At 42.5% G+C, this 16469-nt stretch overlaps 1 protein-coding gene and 1 pseudogene across 1 annotated transcript; both read left to right on the plus strand.

Moving 5' to 3' along the window:
• LOC148100084 (uncharacterized) lies at positions 1–4518 on the plus strand (annotated as a pseudogene).
• Positions 4519–6421: 1903 nt separating this feature from the next.
• Positions 6422–11784, plus strand: LOC148100085 (uncharacterized). Its single transcript, XM_087850466.1, has one exon. The coding sequence runs from the start codon at positions 6591–6593 to the stop codon at positions 7401–7403; it is 813 nt and encodes a 270-aa protein (XP_087706592.1). The 5' UTR covers positions 6422–6590; the 3' UTR covers positions 7404–11784.
• The last annotated feature ends 4685 nt before the right edge of the window (positions 11785–16469 follow it).

The raw sequence follows: 16469 nt of genomic DNA on the forward strand, positions 1-16469 counted from the left end.
ATGGTGGAAGGTAAGCATCCTTTAGTTAGAGCTTCGTTGAAGCGCGTCCATGCTCACAGGTGTACACAGGGGTGCTCACACACACAAACTACACCCTTTTTGGCTCCTACCTCAAAGCACACTGTGCGCTGTCGATCTTAGGTGCTGCACAATAATGTTTAATATTTAGTATTTACTGTTATATTCCCATATATCATCGTGATGTTGTTTATTGTATTGCTCTCATTTTCTTCTGCTTGTTTATTTTTTCATTCTCAACACGTGATCCAGGTGATTGATATATTTATTTTTTTGTCTGCTTATTTAGTTGGTTTTTGTTTTTTTGCCCTTTATCCCCGTCCCTCTTCTCCGCTGTTTTTCCCCCTCTTCCTTTCTCCCTTTTCCTTTCCTCATTCAAGTCTGTCCCGTATCTAGCAAGTGAAAATAAAAATAAATAAATAAATAAACTATAAAAGGTGAATCAAATTACGGCAAGGTTGGGATGGTCAATTTGGTAAAGTAAATCCGTTGGGCATCTTTCTTCGCCTTTAGACAATAATTCTGTTGGTAAAAGAACCAAACGGGACAGGCAAAAAAAAAAAAAAAAAAAAAAGAAGACAAAGCCAGCGCCGGCCTGGGAGCATCGGCTGCCACCGGACTTCCACCTCCGCTGATGGCTGCGTTTACTGTGGCACTTAAGCAGTCAGATTTTTGGTTTTACGACCCTCCTTCCTGGTTCGTGCACGTAGAAGCTCAGTTTGCTCTTCGTGGAGGTTCAGTCGACGATACCAAATACCACCATGTGGTGGCCTCGCTTGATCCACTGTCCACCCGCTGCATGATGACTCTCCTCCGGGACCCCCCCGCCCAAGGTAAATACACCGCCTCAAGCAGCTTCTTCCTCTCTGATGCTGAGCGGGCCGAGAAACTCCTCTCCCTCGCGGGCCTGGGCAATGGTACCGCTCTCGAGCTCATGGAGAGCGTGCTGTCCTTACTGGGCACGGATGACGGAGGATTCCTCTTCATCCACCTCTTCCTCTGACAGCTGCCGGCTGAGGTGCGCGCTGGACTTGCCAACTCCCCGCTATTGGCCACGAAGGATTACCGCTCCCTTGCGGAAGAGGAGCATCGCATCCTCCTGGCTACCCGGAGCTTTGGTGTCCAGGCGACTGTCATGGACTCACCAGCGGCTTCCCCCGCCCCCCCACCGATACTCCAGGGGCCCTCCGACTCATCCACGGTGGCTGGGATTGTTGAACGGCGGCAACGCGGAAAAGGGCTTTGTTTTTATCATCAACGTTTTTTGGAGCGAAGGCATTGCGCTGTCTGCCGCCTTGCAATTTTAAGACCCAGGAAAACGGGACCACTAGTGCTCTGTAGCAGCCACGACGGCTGGCAACAAGGAAAAGCTGCTTTTCATAGAGGACTCACGCTCAGGGAGGTGTTTCCTGTTGGACTGTGGCTCACAGCATAGCCTTCTTCCCATGGCTGGTTCAGACAGGCAAGCCGAGGGCTGCGGGCCACTGCTAACTGTTTTCTTTTGGCTCTCGGAGGAGGCGGATGCACTTTTTCTCCTCTCCTCTCCCTTATCTTCCCTGCTTATGTCCTTGTCTAGTCTCGTGTTTTTTTTTTTATTACTTTCCCTGGAACACTCTCTCACAGTCTATTTCTAAAACCTAAAGAGAATTATGGATTTGATCAACTGGTCTCTGAATGCTATTGACACCCTTTTCTCAATGAGAAGTCTGGGTTCGGGAGAGCCCGAGTGCCCTGGAGGGACCTTCCCTGCCGGATACACGATGGACGGGTGGCAGAAATGGAGGATCGTGTGCCTGGTGGGACTGTCAATCGAGGACGCTGAAGATATCTACCTATTCGGAACCATGATAACAGGGTTCTTGCTGATCAGAGCTGGCTTGGCCCTGGCTTATCGGAGAATTAAGACAGTGGAACCGGCTGTTCAAACCCCACCAAGGCTGCCCGCTGGGATTGAAACGATGGGAGCGCGACTTCTCAGAAAGGGCTCATTGAAAGCAGCATGGTTAAGACCTTGGAGACGCTTACAGCTGCCGTGAATACTCAGAATAACACCTCTTGGGATACATCAAGGAGAGGCCTGCTCAAAATAACACCTTTGAGCGAAAGTTGGATTACATCGTAGAACAGCTCACTGCAGTCGTGAGTTCTCAGAATCGGCTCTCTGAGCAAAAGAATGACAACACCACAGAACGGAAGTTTGATACCATAATGGGGAAGCTCGCGGTTCTCCAACAGGAGATTGAGAGACCAGTGTCGGAGTGTTAAGAACAGCTTTGAGTGAGTTGTTCGCATAAAAGAAAAATCACCATTATAATGCGGCTACCCTTTCGGCGCCAGCTGTGGGCTCAAGGCTGGAGCCGAACAAAAACTCCCTGATAACGACTCTGTTGAGTCTGTTCCTTCCCATTCCCTACAAGGCCACCTGGGTTGGCTGGAAGACTGTTTAATTAGCCTAGCAGGGCGAAGGACACTGAACTCAGCTGAACTATGGACACGCACACACATACATATACTGATACTGATAAGCACTCACTGACGCATCACCCTCCCTACCCCGGATCCAACGCCCCCTCCAACGCTTACCTCCCCTCTGATGTGGACATCGGGTCAGCTGGAGGCGCAGTCGAAGATTGCAGCAGTCCCAGATCAGATGTACACACTGGAACTCTTTCCCATGTTGCTGTCTGTGTTTATTGTGCTATGGTGTGTTGATATCTGTGCATTCCTGTATTATCCTTTTGTGATACACATTTCAATGTTTTTTTCCTCGCTACCTAGCCTGACCTGTCTCCCCAATGTGATGTTTGTGTATTGTATGTACGGTCGGCAACGTCTGTCATCTCGGTTGTGGGCAAAAGACCTGCAACTGACAAATCAACTGCGGCTAATGGCTACCCCACCAAAACCTTCGGTGAAAGGTTGGTGACTGTTTGTTTTCATGACCGGGACTTTCAGTGGAACTTTGTAGTTGTTGCTAGCTCTGTGCCTATAACAGCCACAGATTTTCTTTGTGCTTACAGACTGCTGGTTGATGTTGCTAATAGATGTTTAAATGATGCCCTGTCATTTTTTTCATTACCCTGTTTGACTCGGTGTGCTCAACCCGTGGTGCATGCTAACTCAGTAGCTTCGGGTAACGCTTTTCAGTGTTTGCTTTCTGAGTTTCCCTCACTGACTGTCCCCACTTTCTCGAGCACTGTGAAGAAGCACGGGGTGGAGCATTACATAACTACAGTAGGGCGCCCTGTGTTTGCGCACGCACGCTGCCTTGACCCTGCCAATCTGGCTGTCGTGCAGCGTTCGAATAGTGCCTCTGCTTCCCCATTAAACATGGTGCCCAAATCTGATGGTTGGTGGCGAACTTGTGGGGATGTCTGTCGTCTCAATAATGTCACAGAGAATGATCGTTGTCCCATTCCCCACATCCAAGATTTTTCTGCCCATCTTGCAGGGATGTCGGTTTTTTTGAACATTGATTTGGTACCGGGATATTCCCAGGTCATTACACCTTTCGACCTTTTCGAGTTTTAACGCATGCCTTTTGGCCTGAAAGGTGCCACCCAAACCTTCCAGCGGTTGGTGGACTTGGTCTTGCGCGGGCTGCCCTTTGTTTTTGTATATCTTTATGATATATTGGTGGCCAGCAGCTCGGAAAAGCAACACATGTTTCATCTGCGTCAGGTTTTTCAGTGTTTGGCGGAGCATGGACTGATCATTAATCCATCTAAATGCCAATTTGGGTTGCTGGTTCTCAACTTCCTGGGGCACCGCATTTCTGCTGAGGGTGCGGTTCTGTTGCCAGACAATGTCCAAGCTGTTCCCAACTTTTGGCGTCACATGTCTGTTAAGGCACTGCAGGGATTTTTGGGGATGGTGAATTTTTACAACAGTTTTCTCCCCAGAGCGGCACATCTGCTGCAGCCCGTTTACGGGGCGTTAAAAGGTAAGAAGGCTAACTCTGTTGACTGGTTTCTGGAACGCATCCAAGCATTTTCTAAAGCCAAGTCTGTGTTAGCTACTGCTGCCCTTTTGACCCACCTATCACCGTCGGCGCACATTGCGTTGACCACTGATGCGTTGGACATAGTGGTGGTTGCGGTACCGGAACAGCAAATCTCGGGTGTCTGGCAACCGCTCACCTTTTTCAGCCGTATGCTACGAGACAGCGAGCGCAATTACAGCGTTTTTGACAGGGAGCTACTAGCTCTCCACCTGGCGACCCGTCATTTCCGTTTTCTTCTCGAGGGTCGTCACTTTGCAAACATCAAGGGTTTGTGGTTCATGTACACTGTAATGTCCAAAGTTTCTGACCCATGGAGTGCGCGCCAGCAGCGCCAGTTGGCAGCCATTTCTGAGTTTACCACGAACATTCAGCACGTGGCTGGAAAGTCCAATCATTTAGCTGACTGTTCGTCCCGTGCGCTGGTTTCTCCCGTGTTTGTCGGCATGGACTACTCTGCCATGGCTGCCGATCAGAGTGGTGACCCAGATTTGATTTGATTTGATTTGATATACCTTTATTAGTCCCACAAGGGGAAATTTCATAAGGCTGCCGACCTATTGCACGCAATGGCGGCGCCATCTTACCCTCCGACCATACATACATTACACAAAACATCACATGGGGAAGACAGGTCAGCGATATCCTCACGCTTAAATCTGCACAGACAGGCCTCATGCTTGAGAACAGACCCGTGCAGGATGGCGGTCCTTGCCTGGTCTGTGACGTTTTCACTGGCCGCCCTCGCCCGATAGTTCCCATTTCATGGCGTTGTCGCGTTTTTGACTCGGTACATGCTCTCTCTCATCCGGGGGTCGGAGCCTCTGTTAAACTGGTCAGCTCTAAGTTTGTTTGGCCAGGCCTTCGCAAATGGGTGAAGGAATGGGCGGCAGTGTGAGAAGGTTCATAAACACACCAAGGCACCCCTGGAGCAGTTCTTCATCCCCGGCACACGTTTCGATCATGTGCATGTTGATCTGGTTGGTCCCTTGCCGCAGTCACAAGGTTTTACGCACCTTTTGACTATTGTTGACTGCACCACCCAATGGCCGGAGGCAGTCCCCCTGGCGTTCACTACCCTGGCAGTGGTGGCCAAGGCGTTTTTGTCAACTTGGGTTGTGTGTTTCAGCCCCCCGCGGACATCACCTCAGACAGAGGCCCCCAGTTCGTTTCAGAGTTTTGGTCAGCTATGGCTGATGGACTGGGGGCCAAGGTCCACAGCACAAATGCATACAAACCGCAATCTAATGGGATGTGAGCGTTCGCTTAAGGCTGCTTTTTGCGCTTCCTTAAAGGATGGCAATTGGGTTGACTTCCTCCCGTGTGTTTTGCTTGGGCTGCACTCAGCTGAACTGGTTTATGGTCAGCCCCTCCGCGTGCCTGGAGAATTCTTGCCTGTATGTGGAGTTCTGGTAGATCGGTTAATAAAGTTGGAGTGAGACATACTGAGACTTCTCCTGTCGTCTTTACAAACCTCCACAAAAAAACTTTTGATCATCATTTATGTCCAGTTGAGAATGAATCTGTGCACTCACATATAAAATGAACTGAAATCAGTAGTGTGATCTCCAGTCTTGATAAGGAATGAGAGAACTGAAAGCTGTTATTTTAATCAGCCTGTTTCAGTTGTTTTAACTCTAAGTATCACAAAGTAATGTGGTAACATCTGGACTGACGAGTTTACTTACGAGTTTATGTCAGCATTTTAATCGCTAGTTAGTTTGCTCTAACACTGTATAAATGTAACAGGCCTCAGTGCTGGTTCTAACAGTCTGAGCTGCTTCCAGCTTTATTTATAAAGAGCACAGCAGCTTACAAAACACGTAGCTAGCTCGTTCAGCTGCGACATAAAATGTTCATAAGCTAAGATGACCTTAAAATAACGGGGCTACGTGCGGTGATGCTAGCGTTAGCCATGCTAGCATGTTACCTTCAACAGGTGATCAGACTGAGTAAAGAGGCCCACAGTCAGAGGTTCAGCTCACCGCAGGGTCCCTTCATTCTTCACATATCCGTGTCGAGCCGAGTGTAAATCCCAAGGCTGATCAGCCTTTGTACAAGCACACACACTTCTTAGCAGAGCGAAGCTATGAGCTAGAAAATCCAGGCAGACAGCCTGTGTCTGTCCAACCAATCAGAGAGCCCCTTACATCCCACGGTGTGGCTAATTTGAATAGCCGCAGAATTTTTAAAATGAAGTTGATAATCCAGCTGCTAATCCAAATGTTAATCCCTGAGCGAACAGGAAAGGGAAATGGATTTTGAAATGGAGGAGTGGAATCGCCATTTTAAGAAGCATTTTGAAAATCGGTTTATTAAACTGGAATTCGGATGTGAATTTACAAATGCAGAATTTATTCTACAATTCATTATTTAGGCACAGAATTCTTTATTCATTAAAGAGACAGGTGATAGCCATGTGAAGACGTGTTGTACAGGGCTCCTCAATGGACTAACTTTTTTCATAATTCCACCGCTCCAAAACTAACGAACTTTTAATAATAGTACGACAATACGCCCGTGTGCTGCTCTGAGGCACTTTTTACATCTTCAAAGCTACGCTGTACGAATTATGAGCAAAACTAGATCGGGGAAAGAGCAGGCCGCAAAAGCCTCGGACCATGCTGAGGACAGATCGGAGGCACCACCCCCTGACATGAGTGAGATTATGAGAGCGATTGCTAGCTCTGAAAAGAGGATATTGGACCGTATCGATTCAAGCACGAAAGATTTAAATGATAAAATAGACACAATCAAAGAAGATTTGGAGAAGCAAGAGACTCGTTTGGAAAGTGTTGAGTTTGGTTTGAATACTTATTCAGACCGGACAGTGGAGTTGGAAAACGAGGTTAGGAAGCTGAAATCGGACGTTGCTAAGTTGACCAGCAAATTGGATGACATTGAGGGGCGACAACGCCGGTGCAATGCACGCATTGTAGGGGTGAAGGAGGGCTTTGAAAACACCGGGAAACCCACGGCAGTTATTGCTACAATGCTGAAAGACATACTGGGCCTCGATTTTACTCCGATGTTGGACCGCGCTCATCGAGCCTTGGGTCAACAGGGAAACTCCCCCAGGGCAATCGTGGTGAAGTTTCACTATTACCAAGAGAAGGAAGAGGTGTTCCGAAGGGCCGCCAAGTCGCAGCCGTTGCTGCTGCAGGACGTGAAGATAAACATTTTTCCTGATTTTACAGCAATGGTGGCAAAGAAACGAGCTGCTTTTATGGAGGCTAAACGTTTGCTCCGAGGCTGCACTGGCGTTAAGTTTGGACTTTTGTTTCCAGCTGTTCTCCGCATCACTTCACCTACGGGACAGGACAATCGTTTCACCGACCCAGCAGCTGCAATAGACTTTATCAAAAAAGACTTACTACGGTCGTGAGAGGTACAGCCGAGTGAGAAGAGATAAGTTGGACTTCATATGTGCGATTGTTTGAATTCAAGGGACATAATTTTACGTTGGTGTTGGGGAGAAGTCAAGTAATTAATTGGGCCATACTCAAAAAAGGCCGGAAGGTATAATGATTTTGATTTAATTTATTATGAATACTCTGCCTTCCTCCTTTGTTCCGATTTTTCGATATGTTCGAGATATTGCTGTTATTCTGGGGCATTTGATTAGAATAAACACGGGGAAAGTGGAAAATATAAGTTTTGGAGTTTTGTTTAGTTATTAAATGTTATATATTTGCCCAGTTGAGGGGCTGTTTGAGGGTTAACAGTATGTTTAGTCACTGTGCTATCCTAGCCTGGAGGGTTGCGATCTCAGGGATAATAGTAGATCAGCATGGGGTTTTGAGGCTCGTTTTGTTTATTTATTTTTTCCTTTTTTTTTTTTTTTTTTTTTTTTTTTTTTTTTTTTTTCTTTTCCTCTTTCTTCGGGTTCCAGAGGTTGGGACATATTTTTTCAGCACCTGCATTTTGGTACCTGAATGGCAAGCTCGCAAAGTAATCTGCCTCTTCGTTTTATAAGCTGGAATGTTAAAGGTATAAATAATCCGGTTAAACGCACAAGGGTTTTTACTCATTTAAAATCATTGAGATCCGACGTTGTATATCTGCAGGAAACACACCTCCGATCAAGTGAACAAATTAAACTTAAAAAAACATGGATAAGCCAAATATTTAGCTCAAAATTTGAGGATAGATCACGGGGTGTGGCTATTCTAATTAGGAAGGGGATTCCATTTATTCCACTATCAACTGTGGCGGATACCAGAGGGAGATATATTATTATACAGGGTAGGTTGTATGGGAAACAAGTAATTCTTGCAAATGTATATGGACCAAACTGGGATGACCCAGATTTTTATTGTACCTTTTTAAAACACCTGCCAGATTTAACAGAGTCCCATTTGATTCTGGGTGGTGACTTTAACTGTGTGCTTAATCCTCAACTTGACAGATCTAATCCTAAACCTGATAGCAAAATTTCAAAAGCGGGTAATGTTCTAAAATCTTTTATGCAATCTTATGCTTTTTTTGACCCCTGGAGGAACAAAAATCCAACATCTAAACAATTCTCTTTTTTTTCACCAGTGCACCGGTCATACTCACGGATAGATTTTTTTGTTGTAGATAATAGAATTCTTCCCAAGGTTTTAGATTGCCAATACAATTCTATTGTTATTTCAGACCATAGTCCAGTACAATTAGATGTAAATTTTTATGAACGCTCAAGTCAAAAAATGGCCTGGCGACTTGATCCTTTACTCCTAACTAAAGACTCATTTAAAAAAATGGTCTCTGAGCAAATACAGTTTTTCTTAGAGACAAATCAAACCCAAGGGATGAAAATGACCGTTGTATGGGAGGCATTAAAGGCCTATCTTAGAGGCCAGATCATTTCATATGTTTCATTTCAAAAAAAGAAAAACTTACAACAAATGAACAACCTAGCCAACAGTATAAAAGAGATTGATGGCTTATATGCAGAAAATCCAACACCAGACCTCTATAAGAGAAAATTATTACTAAATTCAGAATACAAAATTCTGTCCATTCAGCAAACAGAACGTTTATTTTTCAAATCAAGGCAAAAGTTCTATGAACATGGGGAAAGAGCCGGAAAACTTTTGGCACATCAAATTAAGCAATCCATATCAGCTAACACGATTTCTGAAATCTGTAAAACCTCTGGAGAAAAGACGTCCGATCCGAAAACCATTAATGACCAGTTTAAAATGTTCTATTCCAATCTTTATACTTCAGATCCGGTTGATGAAAAAAAGGTTGCTGAAATGCTTGATAGATTACCAATTCCACAAATATCTGTAAATGACAGAACAGAAATTGATAGAGAGATAACCATTAGTGAAATTGTTGAAGTAATTAAATCAATGCAAAGTAACAAGGCACCGGGACCTGATGGTTTCCCTATTGAATTATATAAAATGTTTATAGACAAACTAGCACCAATACTCAAAGATGTATACCAGGAAATATTCCTTCAAGAGAAATTACCAGATACTATGAAACAAGCCATAATTTCTGTGTTGTACAAAAAGGGTAAGGATCCCTCACAATGCAGCTCCTACAGACCGGTGAGCCTTTTAAATTGCGATTACAAAATTCTCACAAAAATCTTAGCTAATAGAATTGATCTTATACTGCCAAAAATTATTAATCCTGATCAAACCGGCTTTATATCAGGGCGACAGTCATTTTATAATATGCGTCGCCTATTTAATATTTTATATGCATCAGAACCAAAAGAAAAATCAGAAATAATAATTTCTCTTGATGCAGAAAAGGCCTTCGACCGTATAGAATGGCCATATCTTCATGCGGTCCTAAATAAATTTGAATTTGGCCCAGTGTTTCGAAAATGGATTAAAATACTGTATTCCTCTCCAGTTGCAGCAGTGAGGACAAATAATGTAACCTCTGACATTTTTCAGCTTGGCAGAGGCTGCAGGCAAGGCTGTAGTTTATCCCCCTATCTCTTTAACTTAGTAATCGAACCCTTAGCTATCGCTCTTAGGGAGGACAGTCAGGTTGCCGGAATCTCTAGGGACGGGACAGTGCACAAAGTATCATTGTATGCAGATGATTTATTGCTTTATATATCTAATCCAACAGCATCAATCCCTAAATTGTTTAAGATATTAGACCACTTTGGATGCATATCTGGATACAAATTGAACTATTCAAAAAGCCTACTGTTCCCTATTAATAACATAGAGCAAGATTTCTCTGCCTTCCCTTTTAAATTAGAAAAAGAAACGTTTAAATATTTGGGAATAAATATAACCCGCACAATGAACGAGTTGCGAATTTATAATTTTGACACTTTGTTAGAACAAACATTGCAAGATTTTAAAAAATGGGCAACACTTCCAATTTCATTGGCAGGCAGAATAAATATAGTTAAAATGGCAGTCTTACCAAAATTTCTCTATGTTTTCCAAATGGTTCCTGTTTTTATAACCAAATCAAGTTTCAAAGATTTAGACAGATTAATAGCAACATTTATTTGGAAAAATTCAAATCCCAGAATAGAAAAAACATATTTGGAAGTACCAAAAGAGGCTGGTGGGCTAGGGTTGCCAAATTTTATCTTTTACTACTGGGCGGCCAATATCTCCAAATTATTGTACTGGAAATATGTTTATGAGAACAACGAGGGTGAGGCTTGGGTAAAAATGGAACTGATGTCTAATCCACTTCCCCTCCTAACCTCATCCCTAGCTCTAAATCAAAAACAGAAAATAACAAATCCAGTTGTAGGAACATCTATTAAAATATGGCTTCAATTCAGAAGGCACTTCTGTTTGGAACAAGTTAGTAATTTTTTCCCTGTTGCTTATAACCCTTTTTTTCTGCCATCCATTTCAGATAAAGCATTCCAAATTTGGCATAATAATGGTTTGAAGTTTTTTTACAATTTATTTTCAGGAGAAACTTTTAATACCTTTGACGCTCTGATGAGAGATTACAATATACCAACCTCACATATGTTTAGATACTTGCAAATACGAAGCTTTGCAAAAACATTGTTTCCTTCTTTCCCGTACCTACCTCCTAAAAATCAAGTGGATACCATTTTGGAAATAGATCCTTTTGGCAAAAGGAGAATTTCCGTCATATACAAACTGATACAGAGCTTAAGGCCTATTACTTGGGAAAAAACTAAAAATAATTGGGAAAAAGACATTGGGGTGGATTTATCTGATGATGAGTGGAGATCTTGTTTAAATCGTATACATACTTCCTCCTTTTGCATTCGCCATGGTTTAATTCAGTTTAAAATTCTTCATCGTCTTCATTATACAAAAGAGAGGCTTTCAAAATTTTTCCCAGAAGTCGATCCTGCCTGTCCCAGGTGTGGACATAATCCAGCAAATGAGGGTCACATGATGTGGTCTTGTCCGAACCTGGATAATTTCTGGGGAAATATATTTAAAGCATTATCTCATATCAGTGCGCAGAACTTAGTGCTTGATTTCCGCATTGGCATTTTTGGAGTTATGCCATCTCAATACAAAACGAGTAAATCTCAGGAAAATGCCATAGCATTTGCTACATTGCTTGCCCGTAGACTTATTCTATTCCACTGGAAGTCTGATAAGGCTCCTTCATACATACAATGGTTAAAGGAGGTGCTTTTCTTTTTACCACTGGAAAAACTTAGATACAGAGTTCTCCCATCACAACAAAAATTCTCTGCGACTTGGAACCCATTTATTGACTATATAAAAACGTATTTTCCAGATGTGTGATATACATTTTTTGTTTGTTTTGTTTTGTTTCTCTTTACATGAGCCTCGGGTGGGGAGGGAGGGGGGGGTCCTTTTTTTTTTTTTGTTTGTTTGTTTGTTTGTTTGTTTGTTTTTTGGTTTGTTTTATTTTGTTTCTTTTTTTTTTTTGTGTATAATGGCAATGTTTCCATTATGTATTGTGACCATGATTTGTGAAAAAAATAAATTTAAATAGAAGTTTAAAAAAAAAAAAAAAAAAAAAAAAAGAATAAATCAGCCGCAAAAAAAAAAAAAAAAAAAAAAAAAAAAAAAAAAAAAAAAAAAAAAAAAAAAAAAAAAGAATTCTTTATTCATGTCCCCAGGCTAGTCTTGGGCTTAGAAGGGACTAACATAAAGGTAAATAGTGAAGGAGGAGCCAAGATGGTAGTTTTAAAAGGTTTATTTCCTGCTAGTGTTGAGGTTCTAGTTCAGACCGAGGGTTAACTTCAGGGAGAGCGAAAGCCAATATAACAAACAAAACATCCCTGATATGAAAATAAAAGGAACTTGCCCAAGGAAAACAAAATATAAAACCTATAACTACCTAGCAACACATAAACACAGAAAACAGGGAATCAAAACAAAAGGCAAATATATATATATGTGTGTGTGTGTGTGTGTGTGTGTGTGTGTGTGTGTGTGCGTGTGTTTGTGGGCGTGAAAAAGTGTTAACCATCTTCTTGATTACCTAGTGTTTTGCATATTTGTCACACACAATATTAGACAAAGTGACCCGTGTAAATACAAAATTCAGTTTTTAAATGATGATTTCATTGATTAAGGGAGAAAACAAACCTACCAGGTTTTGTGTGAAAAACTCAATGCCCCTCTTGTTAAAACATGAATTAGCTCTGATTAATTACACTTTTTGGAAACCTGAGTTCAGTATCACTAAACACACTCAGGCCTGATTACTGGCAGATCTGTTGAATCAAGAAATCACTGAAATAGCACCTGTCTGAAGGGAAGAAGGATAAAGATCTCAAAAAGTAAAGTAAAAGTAAAATTTTATTTATATAGCACCTTTCAAGATAAAAATCACAAAGTGCTTCACAGAAGCTAAAACATAAAAATAAAAATCAACCAAAAGCGACCACTGAGTCCACAGATCTCAGGCTCAAAGGGAGAGAGTTCCACAGTCTGGGGGCCACAGTTACAAAAGCTCTGTCGCTTTTTGTTTTCAGCCTTGTGTGTTGGACAACCGGCAAGCCCTGGTTACATGACCTCAGGGACCTGCTGGGAATGTATGAATGTAAAACCCCAAGTTTTCCATAACCCTAGGTTTTTAGGAGCACAAACAAGGACTTAAGTCTTCTCCTCATTTAGTTAAAGAAAGTTTTCAGCCATCCAACCTCTATAATTACTTCCTCCAAACCATCAACGTGTCTTTTAGACCCCATTCCTACAAAACTGCTCAAAGAAGTCCTGCCATTAATTAATTCTTTGATCTTAAATATGATCAACCTATCTCTAATAATCAGCTATGTAACACAGGCCTTCAAGCTGGCTGTAGTTAAACCTTTACTCAAAAAGCATCTCTAGACCCAGCAGTCTAAGCTAATTATAGGCCAATCTCCAACCTTCCTTTCATATCAAACATCCTTGAAAGAGTAGTTGTCAAACAGCTAACAGATCATCTGCAGAGGAATGGTTTATTTGAAGAGTTTCAGACAGGTTTCAGAGCTCATCACAGCACAGAAACAGCTTTAGTGAAGGTTACAAATGATCTTCTTATGGCCTCTGACAGTGGACTCATCTCTGTGCTTGTCCTGCTAGACCTCAGTGCAGCATTCAATACTGTTGACCATAATATCCTATTAGAGCGATTAGAACATGCTGTAGGTATTACAGGTATTGCACTGCAGTGGTTTGTATCATATCTATCTAATAGACTCCAGTTTGTGCATATAAATGGAGAGTCCTCTTCACACACTGAGGTTAATTATGGAGTTCCACAGGGTTCAGTACTAGGACCAATTCTGTTTACATTATACATGCTTCCCTTAGGCAGCATCATTAGAAGACATAGCATACATTTACACTGCTATGCAGATGACACCCAGCTCTATCTGTCCATGAAGCCAGATAACACACACCAATTAGTTAAACTGCAGGAATGTCTTAAAGACATAAAGACCTGGATGGCCGCTAACTTTCTGCTTCTTAATTCAGATCAAACTGAGGTTATTGTACTCGGCGCTGAAAATCTTAGAAATATGGTATCTAACCAGATTCTTACTCTGGATGGCATTACCTTGGCCTCCAGTAACACTGTGAGGAACCTTGGAGTCATTTTTGACCAGGACATGTCCTTCAACGCACATATTAAACAAATATGTAAGACTGCGTTCTTCCATTTGTGCAACATCTCTAAAGTTAGAAATATCCTGTCTCAGAGTGACGCTGAAAAACTAGTTCATGCATTTTTTACTTCCAGGCTGGACGACTGTAATTCATTATTATCAGGAAGTCCAAAAAACTCCCTGAAAAGCCTTCAGTTAATCCAAAATGCTGCAGCAAGAATCCTGACAGGGACTAGAAAGAGAGAGCAGATTTCTCCTGTTTTGGCTTCCCTTCATTGGCTTCCTGTTAAATCCAGAATTGAATTCAAAATCCTGCTCCTCACATACAAGGTCTTAAATAATCAGGACCCATCTTATCTTAATGACCTTGTAGTACCATATCACCCTATTAGAGCACTTCGCTCTCGCTCTGCAGGCCTACTTGTTGTTCCTAGAGTATTTAAAAGTAGAATGGGAGGCAGAGCCTTCAGTTTTCAGGCCCCTCTTCTGTGGAACCAGCTTCCAGTTTGGATTTGGGAGACAGACACTATCTCTACTTTTAAGATTAGGCTTCAAACTTTCCTTTTTGCTAAAGCATATAGTTAGGGCTGGACCAGGTGACCCTGAATCCTCCCTTAGTTATGCTGCAGTAGACGTAGGCTGCCGGGGATTCCCATGATGCATTGAGTTTTTCCTTTCCAGTCACCTTTCTCACTCACTATGTGTTAATAGACCTCTCTGTATTGAATCATATCTGTTATTAACCTCTGTCTCTCTTCCACAGCATGTCTTTATCCTGTCTTCCTTCTCTCACCCGAACCGGTCGCAGCAGATGGCCTCGCCCCTCCCTGAGCCTGGTTCTGCTGGAGGTTTCTTCCTGTTAAAAGGGAGTTTTTCCTTCCCACTGTCACCAAAGTGCTTGCTCATAGGGGGTCATATGATTGTAGGGTTTTTCTCTGTATCTATGAAGCGCCTTGAGGCGACTTTTGTTGTGATTTGGCGCTATATAAATAAAATTGAATTGAAATTGAATTAAATTAATGGAGTCTATGCACCTATGCAAAATCTGTAGCTTGGAAGCATCTTGGAGAAACATACTTGGAGAAACATCTGGAGAATTCTTGCTCTCTCTAGAGAACCCTCCCCCCTGCTTCGATCCATCTGTGCTATCCCTCAACCCTCTTTTGCACTCGCTTCGGGTTCCTGGTCCGGTGCACCATTGCCTGCCTGACACTTTTGTTCCAAAGACTGCTAAGTTTAGGGTTATCGAACCGGACCAGAAACATTTTGTTTTGGATTTTGGGGGTCGTAGGGAAACTGTGTGTGTTGACAGACTTAAACCTGCACATATTCTTGCGGCCAGTCCACTGGGTTAACGGACTCTGGTTTTCCCCCCAGGAGCACCCCCCAAACGTCAGCGTTTGAAATTCCTCCTGCCTTTCCTGCTCGCCTACACCAGCCTCTTTCACAGGATGGACCTTCCTCTGCCGGTTCTCTCCCTTCCAGGTTCAGTCGCTCTGGCCATTAGGCCCAGGGTCCTGGACTGAAAGGAGACCCCACAGTATCAAAGGCAGAGGTCAGGTCCAAGATCAACAAAACTGAGCCTTCTCCTGCATCACATCTCATCAAAACGTCGTTGTAGACTGCAGTTTCAGTCGAGTGAGCTCTATGAAAGCCAGATTGGAATTTATCCAGAATGCTGTATTCATCTAGAACAGCTATAAGCTGCTTAGCAACAACCTTTTCTAAAATCTTAGCAATGAACGGTAATGTAGCTAACAGTTTGTAGCTACTGAGAAGAGAAGCATCAAGCTTAGGTTTTATTTAACAGAGGGTGAATAACAGCATTCTTACAGCAACGGGGACCTGACCAGAAACCAATGAAGTATTGATAATTGTGAGCACACAGGGACCGATAGACTGAAAGACATTTTTAAACAAAGATCCAGGTAAAATATCAAAAGAGCAGGAGGATGCTTTCAATGAATCAACTAGCTTGACCAGCTCAGGTAAAGACACAGGTAAAAATCTTTCTAAAATTACAGGCCTAGCTTAAGTTGGAGCTGACAACAGAGATACAGAAAGAGAGGTATTGTTCCTCAGTTTTTCAATGAAGAAAGAAAGAAATTTTTCACAATCTTAATTTGATGAAATTGGAACGCATCACGAACTTTTAGTTAAAAGAAACTAAAAGTTCCTTTAAATGAAGGAGATGGACATGCAAACGCGTTTTCCTCCACAAACGCTCAACCTTACGGCAGCAACGCTTTAAGAAGCGAATGCTGTCATTTATCCAGGGGGACGACTTTGAAACCGGAGCTAGTCTAGCTTTGACAGGACAAACATTGTCTAAAATACAAAGACAATGATTATAAAAAAGATTTGTTAAAAGATGAACGTCGTTATAAGGAGATAAAACTAAATTAA

This window comes from Neolamprologus brichardi, chromosome 13, assembly GCF_056152115.1.
Source record: "Neolamprologus brichardi isolate AB-2024 chromosome 13, ASM5615211v1, whole genome shotgun sequence".
NCBI classification, from domain to species: domain Eukaryota; kingdom Metazoa; phylum Chordata; class Actinopteri; order Cichliformes; family Cichlidae; genus Neolamprologus; species Neolamprologus brichardi.

Coding starts and splice junctions, on each gene's coding strand:
- LOC148100085 (XM_087850466.1), top strand. CDS start 6,591: ATGAGCAAAACTAGATCGGGGAAAGAGCAGGCCGCAAAAGCCTCGGAC.